This window comes from Salvelinus alpinus, chromosome 13, assembly GCF_045679555.1.
Source record: "Salvelinus alpinus chromosome 13, SLU_Salpinus.1, whole genome shotgun sequence".
NCBI lineage: Eukaryota > Metazoa > Chordata > Actinopteri > Salmoniformes > Salmonidae > Salvelinus > Salvelinus alpinus.
Window position 1 is genome coordinate 12,521,691 of NC_092098.1, and position 15,227 is coordinate 12,536,917.

Below are 15,227 nucleotides of genomic sequence, written 5' to 3' on the forward strand. Positions count from 1 at the left end.
TATGGGGACAGCCCAAGAACCCTTTAAGGTTCTAGATAGCACCTTTTTTCTAAGAGTGTACACACCTGACCCACATCTCTGCCTTGCATTGCTCTCTCACTGTTCACTTTTTATTCACCATAAGAGTGTCCATAAATAACTTTTCTTACATTACGTAATCATTAAGCGTAGTCTCTGCGCCCTCATTTCCTCACCCTCCTCCACCTGCTCTGATCAACCTGGAACATATGTTTCAGGAAGTTTTTATGTTGCTTGTTGTGGTTAGGCATCCCAATGGATTACACACCACAAGCAGGGAATTGATAACCTTTTACTCTAACCATCTCAGTGGAGTCCCCGTTTCCCCACAGACAAGACATTTTCCAGGTCTGTAACAAGGTCTGTTCCAGGTCTGTTAACCACTTTTCTTTGATGTAGATCCTTGTGCTGCGACAGCAGCTTCAAGTAGAGTGAGCATTCTACAGGAATCCTACAGAAATCTTACAGGAATCCTACAGAAATCTTTCAGGAATCCTACAGAAATCTTACAGGAATCCTACAGAAATCTTACAGGAATCCTGCAGGAAAAAATCTACAAGAATTCCTGTAGTTGATTAGTTACATGGAGTTAGTTAACCTTAGCTGGTCTTTGGATTTCATTCACTGAACAGTATTAGAACACATTTTAATTCAGCCTCAGAGTTATCAAGCACAAATCTGAGTCAGCTCTGAAGTCATAGTCCGACTCAAGTCACAAATCTGAGTCAGCTCTGAAGTCATAGTCCGACTCAAGTCACAAATCTGTATTTTTGCGCCTTAGGTGTAACTCAAGTCTGAGACGCAAGTCCCCAACTCTGGTAGCGTGTAACTGAAATCAACTGTGGGGATAGTAAATCTGCCTCGACTGTATGCCTGTGTCTCTCAAATAAGATCCTGGAGGCCACGACCAAAGTCAAGGTTATGCAAATTAAGCCACAGAACGCCTCAATTTGGGCAACGGTGACTCTGTTGGAGTGAAACCATGGCACCTGTGTACCCTGCAGCACCTGGCACGATTCCCTCTTCCCTCCAATCCCCTCTTTATCAGTTGGTCTTTTCCCCTATTACCCATTCGATGCTGGTTACTGTGGTGTCTCATCGGTGGAATGCTATTTAATGATCTCTCTCTTATCTATGAGAGTAGCAATGCATTTCAGTAATTTAGATGCTGGGCCTGCTGCAGCCGGATGTCAAATGTCACAGCTCAATTGTTATTCCAGACAGTTTTCAGTATCAAGAGTTGGTTTGACACCAAGCACAGCACAGGAGGGTAAAAATCACAATTCAATTTCAAGAGAATGTCAATATGAACAATCAATATACTACTAGCTAGCACAGCAACGCATGTGTTATTCATTATGGTCTATTGGATACGACACATTAATCACAGAAAAACACAACGTCACAGTGCATCTTTCATATTCATGTTGTTGATATTGTCCTAAATCAGATTTGTTTTGGGACATCACCAGAAATACTGTAGGAAAGGAATATTTGTCATTCAGAGACATGAGTAGCCTATTGGTTAACTCAGGTATGGGGCACCCCTGGGAGGGAGGTTTCCTGCTCTGTAGCTTCAAAAGGATTTCTCTGGTCACTAGGCAACAACAAAAGTTTATGTGCTTATATTTCAAAGTGTGTATAATACATTTATTCATATACTTGTAGCAAATACAGGCAATATAAAGTGCGCACCTCTGCATGTATTTTTAGTACTTCTTGTTGCTAGGCGACCTCTCAAAGAGTCATTGTCTTTCTGTCATTGCGTTGTCTGGTGTCAGTGCAGTGGGGTGGGCGTGTTGGTTGTAATTTCCATTTAAGGTCATTCTCCTCGTCTCTCTCTCTCACTCTGACTCACAGCATATAGAGTAAATTAGCTATTGTGAAGCAGTTCTTATTCAAACCAAAATAGCTATCTCTTCATTTTTGATTAGGAATGTCATATTGTTGGAATGCAGAGAGAGGGACCCCAGTAATAGACTCGGAGAGCCTGAACTCAGAGAGAGAGCGAGAGAGAGCGAGAGGGTGAGAGAGAGAGAGCTCAGAAATAGACTCGGAGAGCCTGAACGCAGAGAGAACGAGAGAGTGAGAGAGCGAGAGGGTGAGCGAGAGAGAGCTCAGGAATAGACTCGTAGAGCCTGAACGCAGAGCGAGAGAGAGAGAGAGCGAGAGAGCGAGATCGTGAGAGAGAGAGCTCAGGAATAGACTCGGAGAGCCTGAACGCAGAGAGAGAGCGAGAGAGAGAGAGAGAGAGGGTGAGAGAGGGAGAGAGAGAGAGAGAGAGAGAGAGAGAGAGAGAGAGAGAGAGAGAGAGAGAGAGAGAGAGAGAGAGAGAGAGAGAGAGAGAGAGAGAGAGAGAGAGAGAGAGAGAGGGCTCAGGAATAGACTCGGAGAGCCTGAACGCAGAGAGAGAGAGAGCGAGAGAGAGTGAGAGAGAGAGCGAGAGAGAGAGAGAGAGAGAGAGAGCGAGAGAGAAAGAGATAGAGAGCGAGAGAAAGAGAGAGCTCAGGAATAGACTCGGAGAGCCTGAACGCAGAGAGAGAGCAAGAACTCAGGAATAGAGTAGGAGAGACTGAACCCAGGGGCGGATGCCCTAGGATAGAGTCATGATAGAGCCCCCATGAGGAATGTTTAGCAGCACAACAACTGTATGATATAATGGCATATTTATTTATATGATGAAGTACAACTTCCTATGTAAAGAGTCTTTTGAGAGATGCACTGTTTGTTTTGTGCTCTGTATTATATTAGTATGGTGCTATGCTTTGAACTCTCTCAGTTGATATTGCTATATCTGGCTGGCCAGTTCGTCTTTTCAGCAATGCTGCAATAATCTGGCCTTGGTTTTATGAAATACTATTTGACAAATACCTATTCAACACCAAGTGGTAGACTCAACTAAAACATTCAGTAATTGTCATGTAGTTTGCGCAAGTTCAATCAGGAAGGCTGGTCTGAATGCTGGTTTAACATCATCCAGTAAACATAACATCCTTCACTTGGTTTCCTGTTCTATGAGCTTAGTGGGAAGGCATTCAAATCATCATCTGGTTCATTCTCCTCCTTCCTATTAGCCACGTGCGGAATGTCATTCACCTATTTACCTTATAGCCTATAAGCACGGCACAATTATGCACATTCCGCACGCTTGCTGTTTAACATATGGGCTCACTCTTGCAATTATCACCTTCCTCTCGCTCAACCAATGGCCATAAATCTGGGGATGTATTTATATGTCAATGTACCCTCGTTCTTTCACTAACTGTTTTTCAGCAAATGTTTTTGACAACCGTCCACCTCCCCACCTCCCCCAGCTATAATAACCTTAAGGTCCGTTGGAACTCCTTTCCCCCTGAGGGGGTGTTTTGATACCAGCAGCCCCCCATAGTGCTGTATTCTGATCTATTAACTAGCGTCGGGATTCAATCAGTATGGCGGAAGAGTAAAGATTTCAAGGTAACCCGATTGAGCCAATATATGCAGCGTTTAACGTGTCCGCGAACGCAGGTACGTTGCCTTTACATTTCTAATGAGCTATAAATCAAATCACATTTGATTGGTCACGTACACATGTTTAGCAGATGTTATTGCGGGTGTAGCGAAATGCTTGTGTTTCTAGCTCCGACAGTGCAGTAATATCTAACAATTCACAACAATAGACACAAATCTGAAAGTAAGAGAATGTAATTAAGAAATATATAAATATTAGAACGAGCAATGTCGGAGTGGCATTGACTAAAATACAATAGAATATACATATGAAATTAGTAAAGCAGTATGTAAACATTATTGTCATTATTAGTGACTAGTATTTATATGTACATATTCTTATTCCATCCCTTTATATTTGTGTGTATAAGGTAGTTGTTGTGGAATTGATAGATTACTTGTTAGATATTACTGCACTGTCGGAACTAGAAGCACAAGCATTTCGCTACACTCGCATTAACATCTGTTAACCATGTGTTTGTGTCCAATACATTTTGATTTTATTTTATTTAGTGTTCCATTATTAAAGTGACCAGTAATTCCATGTCTATGTATATTGGGGCAGCAGCCTCTAAGGTGCAGAGTTGAGTAACCGGGTGGTAGCCGGCTATTGTTGGCTATTTAACAGTCTGATGGCCTTGAGATAGAAGCCGTTTTTCAATCTCTCGGTCCCAGCTTTGATGCACCTGTACTGACCTCGCCTTCTGGATGGTAGCGGGCTGAACAGGCCGTGGCTCGGTTGGTTGATGTCCTTAATTATCTTTCTGGCCTTCCTGTGACATTGTGTGCTGTAGGTGTCCTGGAGGGCAGGCAGTGTGCCCCCGGTGATGCGTTGGGGAGACCGCACCACCCTCTGGAGAGCCCTGCGGTTGCGGGAGGTGCAGTTGCCGTACCAGGCAGTGATACATAGCCTATAACGTGGATCTTCCCTGATACATCTGCGCTAAGTCGATGTTTTATTGACTTAAGTCCATGTTAAGTCTACTTATCTTAAGTCTGAATCGGGCCCTGGGTGCATATATTTCCCAATAAAGAGTGAGTGATGAGAGAGTTAGTGTGTGTTATGCAACTCCAATATTCATGAATATTTATTACTAACATTTATCTCAGTCCTGCTAATTGGACACAATAAAACACATTTACGGAGGGTTAGCTAAATGAATACAAAAAAATAGGTATTTAGTACTGACTCTAGATGAGATATAAAAAGGTCCAAAAAAGCAGAAACTACGTTTTAATGAAAAGAAAATGCATGCATGAATGGGGAGAGACATGATATTGCTTTCTAAGATCCGGTGTTACCAGAATGTCTGACAGATGGTTTCCAACCCAGACTTATTCCCCCAAAGACAGCAGAAGTGCACAGCAGTGCAAAACAGTCATTAGAGAGAGAAAGGGAGGGAAAGGGAAAGGAAGAAGAGAGAAATGTCTGAATTGCAGAAAGAAATTAAAACAGAGAATTGAAGCCTCCCAGGGCCGTAAATACCCCTATTAATTCAATTACTTCAGAACACTGCAGCAGAGACTTGTCAAAACATGACTATAAAGAGATACGACTGGGCCAGGGTGATAGGGGAATAGTAGCAAAATAATTGTAGATGATATTAGTGGAGATACTGTAACTACTCTAATAGTGACTGAGGTACAGGACTTGCTTCCAGAACAGCCTGAATTCTTCTGGGCATAGAAATGTTGCTCAATTGGTATCAAGAGACCTAATGTGTGCCAGGAAAACATTCCCCACACCAGTACACCACTGCCACCAGCCTCTACCATTGACACTAGGCAGGATGGGTCCATGGACTCATGCTGCTTACACTAAATCGTGACTCTGCCATCAGCATGACGCAACAGGAACTGGGATTTGTCGGACCAGGCAATGTTTTTCCACACCTCAGTAGTCCAGTGTTGGTGATCGCGTGCCCACTGGAGCTGCTTCTTCTTGTTTTTAGCTGATAGGAGTGGAACCCGGTGTGGTCGTCTGCTGCAATAGCCCATCCATGACAACGAACCGACTAGTTGTACATTATGGGATGTCGTTCTGCACACCACTGTTGTACTGCACCGTTATTTGCCTGTTTGTGGCCAACTGACAATACTGCCACAACCACCAGTTCAGTGGGAGTATTGCATCTCTTGTCTATCTGGATCTTTTCTGGTCTTTTCATCTATTTTTGTGTGGAAACTGTGTGTGTGTGTGTCAGTCCCAGACTCAAACATATATTCATATTGCTGCGGTGATGGAGAGCTCTGGCACATCAACTACCAGAGCTGGACAAGAGCTTGAACTCAGACGTATGGCTGCTAGTTAGAAATTCTCTGCATATTAATGTGCGGCTTCACCCATAGGAAAAGCAGCTTTTTCTCAGTGATGGCTAAGCGCCTTTGGACTGTCAAGTGAGCCTTCTCATGGCTGCTTTTGCATGGGAGATCCCCCATCCTCCCTCCCTCCCTCCCTCTCTGAGCGTGCAGTGTACCCATCCCCAACGCTGGCGTATCCAATCCACATAGATCCTCACCACCCAAGTGGATTCATGTCTCCCAGCATTTGTGTTTAGGATTAGTATTGTTATGCAACACTGTTTCTTTTAGCCTTTGAAAGAAGTCTGGAAAAGCCCCCTCATCAACACCAGCAACAAGTATTTCACCCTGAGAAAAGGATTCTGCCTCAAATGAAACTTCCTGGTTTTTACCTGTAGTTTGAGTGGATTCTGTAAGGATTAGCTATCAAAATCTGCTTTTAGTTGTACTGTTTAATGTACAGTATGTTTATGCTTTGTTGAGCTCCTTCAGTTACGTTGTCCATATATGCTGATGATTCAACCATATATGCATCAGCAACCACAGCTAATGAAGTCACTGAAACCCTTAACAAAGAGTTGCAGTCTGTTTTGGAATGGGTGACCAGTAATAAACTGGTCCTGAACATCTCTAAAACTAAGAGCATTTTATTTGGTACAAATCATTCCTTAAGTTTTAGACCTCAGCTGAATCTGGTAATGAATGGCGTGGCTGTTGAACAAGTTGAGGAGACTAAATTACTTGGCGTTACCTTAGATTGTAAACAGTCATGGTCAAAGCATATGGATTCAATGGTTGTAAAGATGGGGAGAGGTCTAGCCGTAATAAAGAGATGCTCTGCTTTTTTGACACCACACTCCAAAAAGCAAGTTCTACAGGCTCTAGTTTTGTCTAATCTTGATTATTGTCCAGTCGTGTGGTCCAGTGCAGCAAGGAAAGACCTAGTTAAGCTGCAGCTGACTCAGAACAGAGCGGCACGTCTTGCTCTTCATTGTAATCAGTGGGCTGATATAAATACTATGCATGCCAGTCTCTCTTGGCTAAGAGTTGAGGAGAGACTGACTGCAATCACTTCTTTTTTATAAGAAACATGAATCTATTGAAAATCCCAAATTGTTTGCAAAGTCAACGGGGACACAGCTCTGACACACACACACTTATCCCACCAGACATGCCACCAGGGGTCTTTTCACAGTCCCCAAATCCAGAACAAATTCAAGAAAGCGCACAGTTTTATATGTAGCCCGTATTGCATGGAACTCCCATCCATCTCATATTGCTCAAATAAACAGCAAACCTGGTTTCAAAAAACAGATAAAGCAACACCTCACGGCACAACGCCTCTCCCCTATTTGACCTAGATAGTTTGTGTGTATGTATTGATATGTACTGTGGGCTACATGTGCCTTTAAAAAAAAATGTATGTAGTTCTGTCCTTGAGCTGTTCTTGTCTATTGATGTTCTGTAATATGTCATTCTATATTATGTTTCATGTTTTGTGTGGATCCCAGGAAGAGTAGCTGCTGCTTTTGCAACAGCTAATGGGGATCCTAATAAAATACCCAACAAATTAACAGAAGCTAACAGACGGAGCTAAATATGATGAAAACATTATGATACGGTGACCTGAGCTAAGCTCTGTTATTGCCAGCTGTATTTTCACCTGCACCGCAGTGACAACCACATCCACTGTAAATTCACTGTCATCCATCACAGTTGCCACGGCAGCAATTCATGTGCGACTCAAGGGTCAGCGGATCACTTGCACGTAGTGGTTATTGGAAATTGATTCCATTCTGTACAACTACGCTTGTCATGTTCCATATATCTAAACTGTAGGTGTTAGTCATCTATAACACGAAGGGCACACGTTTTGCTACACTGACATGATAATTTTGTTCAGTGTCACGAATGAAAACAATTTCTTATAATTACTTATGTAATTGGAACATGGATATTGCAGTGGGGACATGAGTCTGTTTTGTTTAGTAAAAATAGCATGTACCTGCTACACATACAGTAATATCAAAATCATGAGTAGAGTAATATACAGTAATACAGTAATATCAAAATCATGAGTAGAGTAATATACAGTAATACAGTAATATCAAAATCAAGATTACAGTAATATACAGTAATATCAAAATCAAGAGTACAGTAATATACAGTAATACAGTAATATCAAAATCAAGAGTACAGTAATATACAGTAATACAGTAATATCAAAATCAAGAGTACAGTAATATACTGTCATATCAAAATCAAGAGTACGGTAATATACAGTAATATCTAAATCAAGAGTACAGTAATATACAGTAATACAGTAATATCAAAATCAAGAGTACAGTAATATACAGTAATATCTGTCTGATCCTCATCAACACAGATTATTCTTTTTCAAAAGTAGATGCAGAGCTTTTGAATGATCTTCAGAACCATGACAAATACATTATAATTTCCATATGAGCAAAAGTGTGATTTATTCTCTCTAACATCCCACAGAAAGAACATGGCAGAGTTTCAGAGGGTATAGATATAAATATATTAGAATTGATCAGAACTAACTTGGTTGTTTTGGACAATGAGTCACATGGTGAATCTTGTTAGTCATCATCATAGTGCCACCTCCAAGAGTGAGGATGAATCAGACACAGAGAAAACCAACTCAAATACATGGCTAAAGTAATCCCACTTGGTTAATCATGATACACAGCTATACTATGTTTCATCACTTGAGCCAATGTTTTCCATTTCAGTAATCATTTGAATATTGGTGAGTTGGTTGCCATAGAGCACACATCATTCAGCTAAGATGAGAATCAATGTCTAGTTCTCCCAAACGTCTGGTGCCTAAAACAAGTGGAAACGCCCTGCTAGAGTTCCCACATACTTTATGATCATCATACACTATATATACAAAAGTATGTGGACACCCCTTTAAATTTGTGGATGTGGCTATTTCAACCACACCCGTTGCTGACAGGTGTATTAAAATTGTGCACAAAGCCATGCAATCGCCATAGACAAACATTGGCAGTAGAATGGCCTTACTGAAGAGCTCAGTGACTTTCAACGTGGCACCGTCATTGGACTCTGGAGCAGTGGAAACACATTCTCTGGAGTGGTGAATCACGCTTCACCATCTGGCAGTCCAACGGATTAATCTGGGTTTGGCGGATGCCAGGAGAACGCTACCTGCCCCAATACACAATGCCAACTGTAAAGTTTGGTGGAGGAGGAATAATGGTCTGGGGATGTTTTTCATCATTTGGGCTAGGCCCCTTAGTTCCAGTGAAGGGAAATCTTAACGCTACAGCATACAATGACATTCTAGACGATTCTGTACTTCCAACTTTGTGGCAACAGTTTGGGGAAGGTTCTTTCCTGTTTCAGCATGACAATACCCCCGTGCACAAAGCGAGCTCCATACAGAAATGGTTTGTCAAGATCAGTGTGGAAAAACTTGACTGGCCTGCTTAGAGCCCTGACCTCAACCCCAACAAACACTTTTGGGATGAATTGTAACACTAACTGCGAGGCCAACCTCACTAATGCTCTTGTGGCTGAATGGAAGCAAGTCCCCATAGCAAGATTGCAACATCTAGTGGAAAGCCTTTCCCATAAGAGTGGAGGCTGTTATAGCAGCAAAGGGGGGACCAACTCCATATTAATGCCCATGATTTTGGAATGAGATGTTTGATGAGCAGGTGTCCACATACTTAGGTCATGTAGTGTCGCAGTAGCAGCCCTTGAACAGTAAGGCACCACAGCTCCTTACGCTTGTCAGATTGTTGGGAACGAAATGTATATTCTGCTTAGAGAGTAAATGTTTGTCTGGCTTTTTGGGACTTGAGAGAAAAGAGAAAAGCTAAAAGCCTGGTAGATTTACTCTCAATCCCCTTCCACCCACTTAAGGAAGAGTTAATAGAGCCAAAGAAGTTAATTTTTAATTTTTACACTTTGCTACATTTTGCTGATTAACTTTTAAACAACTGAGCCACTCCTGTGAACACCTCATGTATTTTGTATAGGCTTTTCGTAGGACAGTGCAATCTTCACTTTACAAAGATTATTCACATAAAATGGGTAGGGAGGAGGAAGCTGTGCCCTAGAGGAGGGTTTCCCAAAATGCACTGGGTGCACGTGGGGGGTGGGGGGGGACCCAGCCCTAGAGAACCATGCAGCTCTGGGATCACTGATACAAAAGGCCACTGAGCCAATGACACGCTGCATTAAGAGAAGGGATGAAGGGATTAGGCACACTCAAACTCTGAACACCCCCCCAGACTGCAATAAACAGATGGAATTTACAGGTTCTGCTCAGGCACATTTTCAGCTAGGATACTGTCTGTAGGCTCCACTGTAGGCTTCAAGCATGAGCCTGGCTGGAGAGAAGAGATGACATCTTAAGGCTCAACACAGCAGGTGTGCCTGGGCCAAACTGTATCTCAGTAACCTTTCGACCATGTTATATTGATATGGCATGATGACAGAGGACATGGCTTGGAACCACATTTCCAAATAAGTGTTTTAATCTTATCCAACACTACACAGTTGACCAAAGCCTATGCAGATGAGGTTTTGCTTCCCAGGAAGATAGGATTAATGGTTGCCGTCTGCCCTCTGGTGGTAAATCTGCTTTTTCCACAGTTAGCATTCTCATTTATAATGTATTGTCTTCTTTATAGATTTGACACTGGAATTGTGTTAATTATCCTGTATTTTGTGTTTATATGCAAGTATCAAGGTATATCCAATGCATTACATTTGGATTTGTCGGCTATAGCCCTTTAAACTCCACCCAGTCTGAATGTTGCAATTATTATGTCTTAATTTCGGGGGGAAATTACAAACCACTGTTCAGTTACAGGCCTATATGTCATTCGTATTGTGTGGATTATCCATAAAAAGGTGGGGTAAAGGTGCATAGTCATTGACATTTGGTACTTGGGATAGTCCAAAATAGAAATATGGGGTATGGGAGTCTGCAACAATGAATTATATAACAGTTATTAACATGTGTTTTATCTATACGAATTTTGTAGGATACACTGTACAATGAAATGCACAAAGTATTTAACTTGGTATGTAACGGCGTGTTAGAATGTACCAAGTGACAAGGCCTAATACCGGATTTGGACTGTACAACTACCTTTCCTACACGGGTATAGGACTGTACATTTGAAGGAGGGTGAATGCTCTGTATCCTCAAAATGCTTACTTATTTTTCACCAGCCTGTAATCTTTTGTCATCGATAATTGCAAATTAGTGTGAAGCATTTGCGTGAATATTCTAGCCTACGTTATTTTAATGAGTAGTTCAGTAATTGGTGAAATACAATGCAAATTCGGTCAGAGAGAACAATAGCGTCACCCGGTATTTAAACTGCTGATAAGAAAGACCAAATAACCCCATCTAAAATCTAACCAGTCTTATCTAGACGGACATAGGAGGACTATGGCAACATTAACAAGCCAGGACTCAACCGCTCAAGCGCGGGTTTATTTCCAAACGCCTCCCGGTACCGAGGACACAGAAGTCGTCCAGAAGCAAGGGCGGGTAACCGTGAAATACGATAGAAAAGAGCTGAGGAAGCGACTCAATTTGGAGGAGTGGATAATTGAGCAGTTAACGGATTTATATGACTGTGAGGTAAGCAATGACACATTCTATGATTCATTGTCTACCACAGACTATTTCCCATGACAGATTTTTTTGTTGTACAATATTCAATGATCTCTACTTTGATTGGGGTTTATGTATGCTATAGAATTGCAGTAATATTAAAACCTAGGGCAATACAATAATTCAATAATATAACAAATATGAGTAGGAATTACAGACAAAATGTAGGGTGTGGCCACATCATTGAAATACTGTACTAAACAATTGAAGAAATTAGGTATCTGCCCAATTAGTGATGACAGAATGTGCTGTTCCAATAAAAGGTGTGCATCATTCATTAACAAGTAGGCCTTGGCACAGAGCACTATGGTCACCGCACCTGCAAAGCTATTACAGTACAGCCTCTACACTGTAGGATTATGATACATGACCACTTTAATGTTACATAATGGTAATGCCTGGTTGTCTTTAACAAAGGAAATATACATGACTATGGATAGATATCCCACCCCACACCCTCTGCTGCTCCATGGAAATGCAGGAGGCACATACTGCGTGACATGTTTGTGATGTATTCAACCTTAGCAAGTATGACGTAATCAGTTTCATTTAAAGACCACTGTAAACAACTGTTTTTTTGGCAACACCCCTCAGACCACTGGAGAGATATAGGTGTTTTGACATGGTTAACATGTGAACTATTCACATAAAAGGGTCGCAGTAGCACCTATGCATCAGATAAGTTAGTGGGAACAAAGTGGTCAACATTATATACTGAGTAGTAACATGCAGCACCTGCACATGACACATTATTGCTCTTGTAATGAAATTGACCATTACCTATGTCAAATGGTCCACATTATTGCTCTTGTAATGAAATTGACCATTACCTATGTCAAATGGTCCTCAAAGAGACCATCTGGGCAAGTAAAGAGCTAATTGGACTAATCATGACCCTGGCAGGAGCAGAGGGTGGCATATGGTGGGAGATATTGTAATTTATCAGCCTTTGATTTAGGCAACAGACTCTGGGCCTCAGGCTTGTGCCAGAGTACGGGGTCTTGCAACTACTCCTTGACCTCGTGAATAGGCTCCTGGGCTGTAGATTATAGTTAGTTAAACATCAATACAATGAACTGGAAACCAGATTGTATTTCTATAGTAATGGCTTCTCCTACTGTCATGTTCAATTGAGTAGACAGCAAGGCAGTGGTCAGGAAGTCACTGCATTGTTTTCAGTACACACCACATAGGGGGGTTCAGCACATCCTGTTGTGTTAAGCAGAGGGGGGAAGCCAGGGACATTGGGGACCTGTGGAGGATGGTCAGGGGGTGAGACTGTGGTGCAGAAATATTTAGTTTGATCCTAAGCCTGTCTGATCTATTCACCACTGTTTTTTCCTCCTGTCCCCTCCCTCTCTGTTGTTTTCTCAATTTTCTCTGCTTTTCTGTCTATCACCATCACTCTCTCCCTTTGCCTCTCGCAGGAGGAGGAGATTCCAGAGTTGGAGATTGACGTGGATGAGCTGTTGGATATGCCCACTGATGGAGACCGGGCCTCCAGGGTCAAGGTGACCATTAAACCTTAATCATTGTTGACTACACATCTGTTATTGTGCTTTTGTATTGAGGGATTGAATCCGAACTTGAGTCTGATCGCAATTCTCCCATTGATTTACGCAGAAGTTACCCATGTGGATCTGAAGTTAGGATCTGGCCTTGAATGAGGTTCATTTCCTCTTTCACTTCCTATTGTTTTGCAGGTTTTGCTGGTTGACTGTTACAAACCTACAGATGTAAGTTCGAAATTCTATCAGATTATTCTCTGCTACTGTTAAGCTTTTGTTTAAGCCCAGCATTGGGTCAACTGATCCACTGAAACAAAGCAATAACTGTCTGAAATCAACTTCCCATACATTGTTATGACCAAGTTTCTAGAAAAACGATGTAATACAGTAACATGTGTGCAATACAGTAACATGCATAATAACAATTGTTCAGTGTCTCACAAAATGTTCCATTGTTCATTTACTGCAGGCCTTTGTCACGGCTCTCCTAGAGAAGGTTAAAGGTCTGCAGAAACTCAGCACTCCGCCCAAAAAGAATGAAAAATCTCCCCCTTAGCCTCAGAATGACCCCAACCTATTACAACTCAGTTCTACACAGGGACACCCAGCTAGAATCCCTCAGCACCTAGAATCCCTCGGAGTCGGCAGGGTTGATAGAGGGAAGAGGATCGACCAATCACTTACTGTCTCTTTCTTTGTTTAAACAACTTCTTGTCGATATATAATAATGTTATACATAAACAGTAGTAAGTGATGAGTGTTACAACATAAAGTATTGCATTGATAAACTGATTTGTTGACACGGAGGAAGAACATGCTAACGTTTAACTTGAGCTATACAAGTCACAAGCAGAGCATGACAAGTACACAAACCTAATGATAGCTTATAGTGAATCATAAGAGGCAACATTATACAGTCTAACAAATCTAACTTGTTGATTATTTAACTTACATTACTATACGTATAATGACAGCTTGAAATAGTAAACTGTCACTAGTTGGTATTAGCTCGAGCCATGTCATTTTTACGATGCAATTTTAACTACGAGATTTATAGATCAAGCAAAGTGTTACCGAGAATGGTTTATGTGGGATACGGTAGTTAAGTCTGTGTAATGATTTCAAGCCGAGCACTCTCACCTGTCAAATTATTTTTTTGAGAGGTAGCATGAAGGACTTAACATTTTACACTGGACTAATTGGAGTGATCATTATACTTTGTGTTATACGTTTGACATGAGCAAGTGTGGACAGTATTCAAATACAAACACCAGCATGCCACACATTAGTTACTGTAATGACATCAGTAGCCTACAGGTTTTCATGGCGCAAATACTGTTATTTCATTTAAAGAGTAGTGCATGACTGACTCTATAAAACACAGGAAAACATTGGCAAATAATGGTTAGGCTCCATTGAAATTCATTACATGAACTATCACAACAGTAAATGCTTCTGGGCCCTACCATAACATATGGTTCAACAGTTTCCCCCTCCATATCCTCCAGCCTGGTGCCTGAGACAGGGAGGGTCTGTTTCTCTCAGACCTGAGAGTGTAGAAAGGCCTTTGCTTTGTATAGCCTTTTGTTTCTCAAACCAAATATACCTATATCATTAACCACTGCAAAAGGGATTGGAAAGGCCTTCGAAGACAACAGTGATGATTGTATTGACTATTGTGGCTGAAGCGATGTCTTTCGAGATGTATGACAGTTGGCCCTGGAGTGTAGCCATGTAGAATATTCTGGTTTCCATTGTATATGAGAAGGTTCCTTGATAGTCATATGGTATACAAGGTTGATTGACCTATCATAACCATACCTGACAAACATCATTCCTTATTCTTTTGGACCCCATTGTGATATTATGTTGGGCAGACTTTTAACTACCATATTCAGTGTACCACCTTGAAGACTGAATCAAACCACAAACTGAGTGTATCTGCTGGAAGTAGGGACTGTATTATCTGTGGTGTGTGTGTTCAAGATGTGATTGCAAGACTGTAGTCATGTAATGTAGCAATACTTACTGGTGCTGTTGGCCAATTTGTTACATTTTTATTAAAATTCAATGTTTTACCTACTCAGACTTTTGTGTGCACTTCAGATGTTACTGTAAGGGGGGGGGGCAGGTAGCCGAGCGGTTAAGAGCGTTGGGCCAGTAACCGAAAAGCCGTTGTTTCATCCACGAGCCGACTAAGTGAAAAATCTGTCGACGTAAAAGGC

General features: G+C 41.6%; 1 protein-coding gene across 1 annotated transcript; it reads left to right on the forward strand.

Annotated features, from left to right (window-relative positions):
* Positions 1–10,985: 10,985 nt before the first annotated feature.
* On the forward strand, positions 10,986–15,084 carry LOC139537117 (protein phosphatase 1 regulatory subunit 14B-like). Its single transcript, XM_071338042.1, has 4 exons — positions 10,986–11,461; positions 12,922–13,005; positions 13,198–13,230; positions 13,472–15,084. The coding sequence occupies exons 1-4, from the start codon at positions 11,267–11,269 to the stop codon at positions 13,556–13,558; spliced, it is 399 nt and encodes a 132-aa protein (XP_071194143.1). The 5' UTR covers positions 10,986–11,266; the 3' UTR covers positions 13,559–15,084.
* Positions 15,085–15,227: the final 143 nt, after the last annotated feature.

What these genes read in the sequence shown, in the direction of transcription:
- LOC139537117 (XM_071338042.1), top strand. Translation starts at nt 11,267, where the DNA reads ATGGCAACATTAACAAGCCAGGACTCAACCGCTCAAGCGCGGGTTTAT. An exon ending in ACCGGGCCTCCAGGGTCAAG is followed by an intron (nt 13,006 to 13,197) that starts GTGACCATTAAA and finishes ATTGTTTTGCAG; the next exon opens with GTTTTGCTGGTTGACTGTTA. An exon ending in ACTGTTACAAACCTACAGAT is followed by an intron (nt 13,231 to 13,471) that starts GTAAGTTCGAAA and finishes CATTTACTGCAG; the next exon opens with GCCTTTGTCACGGCTCTCCT.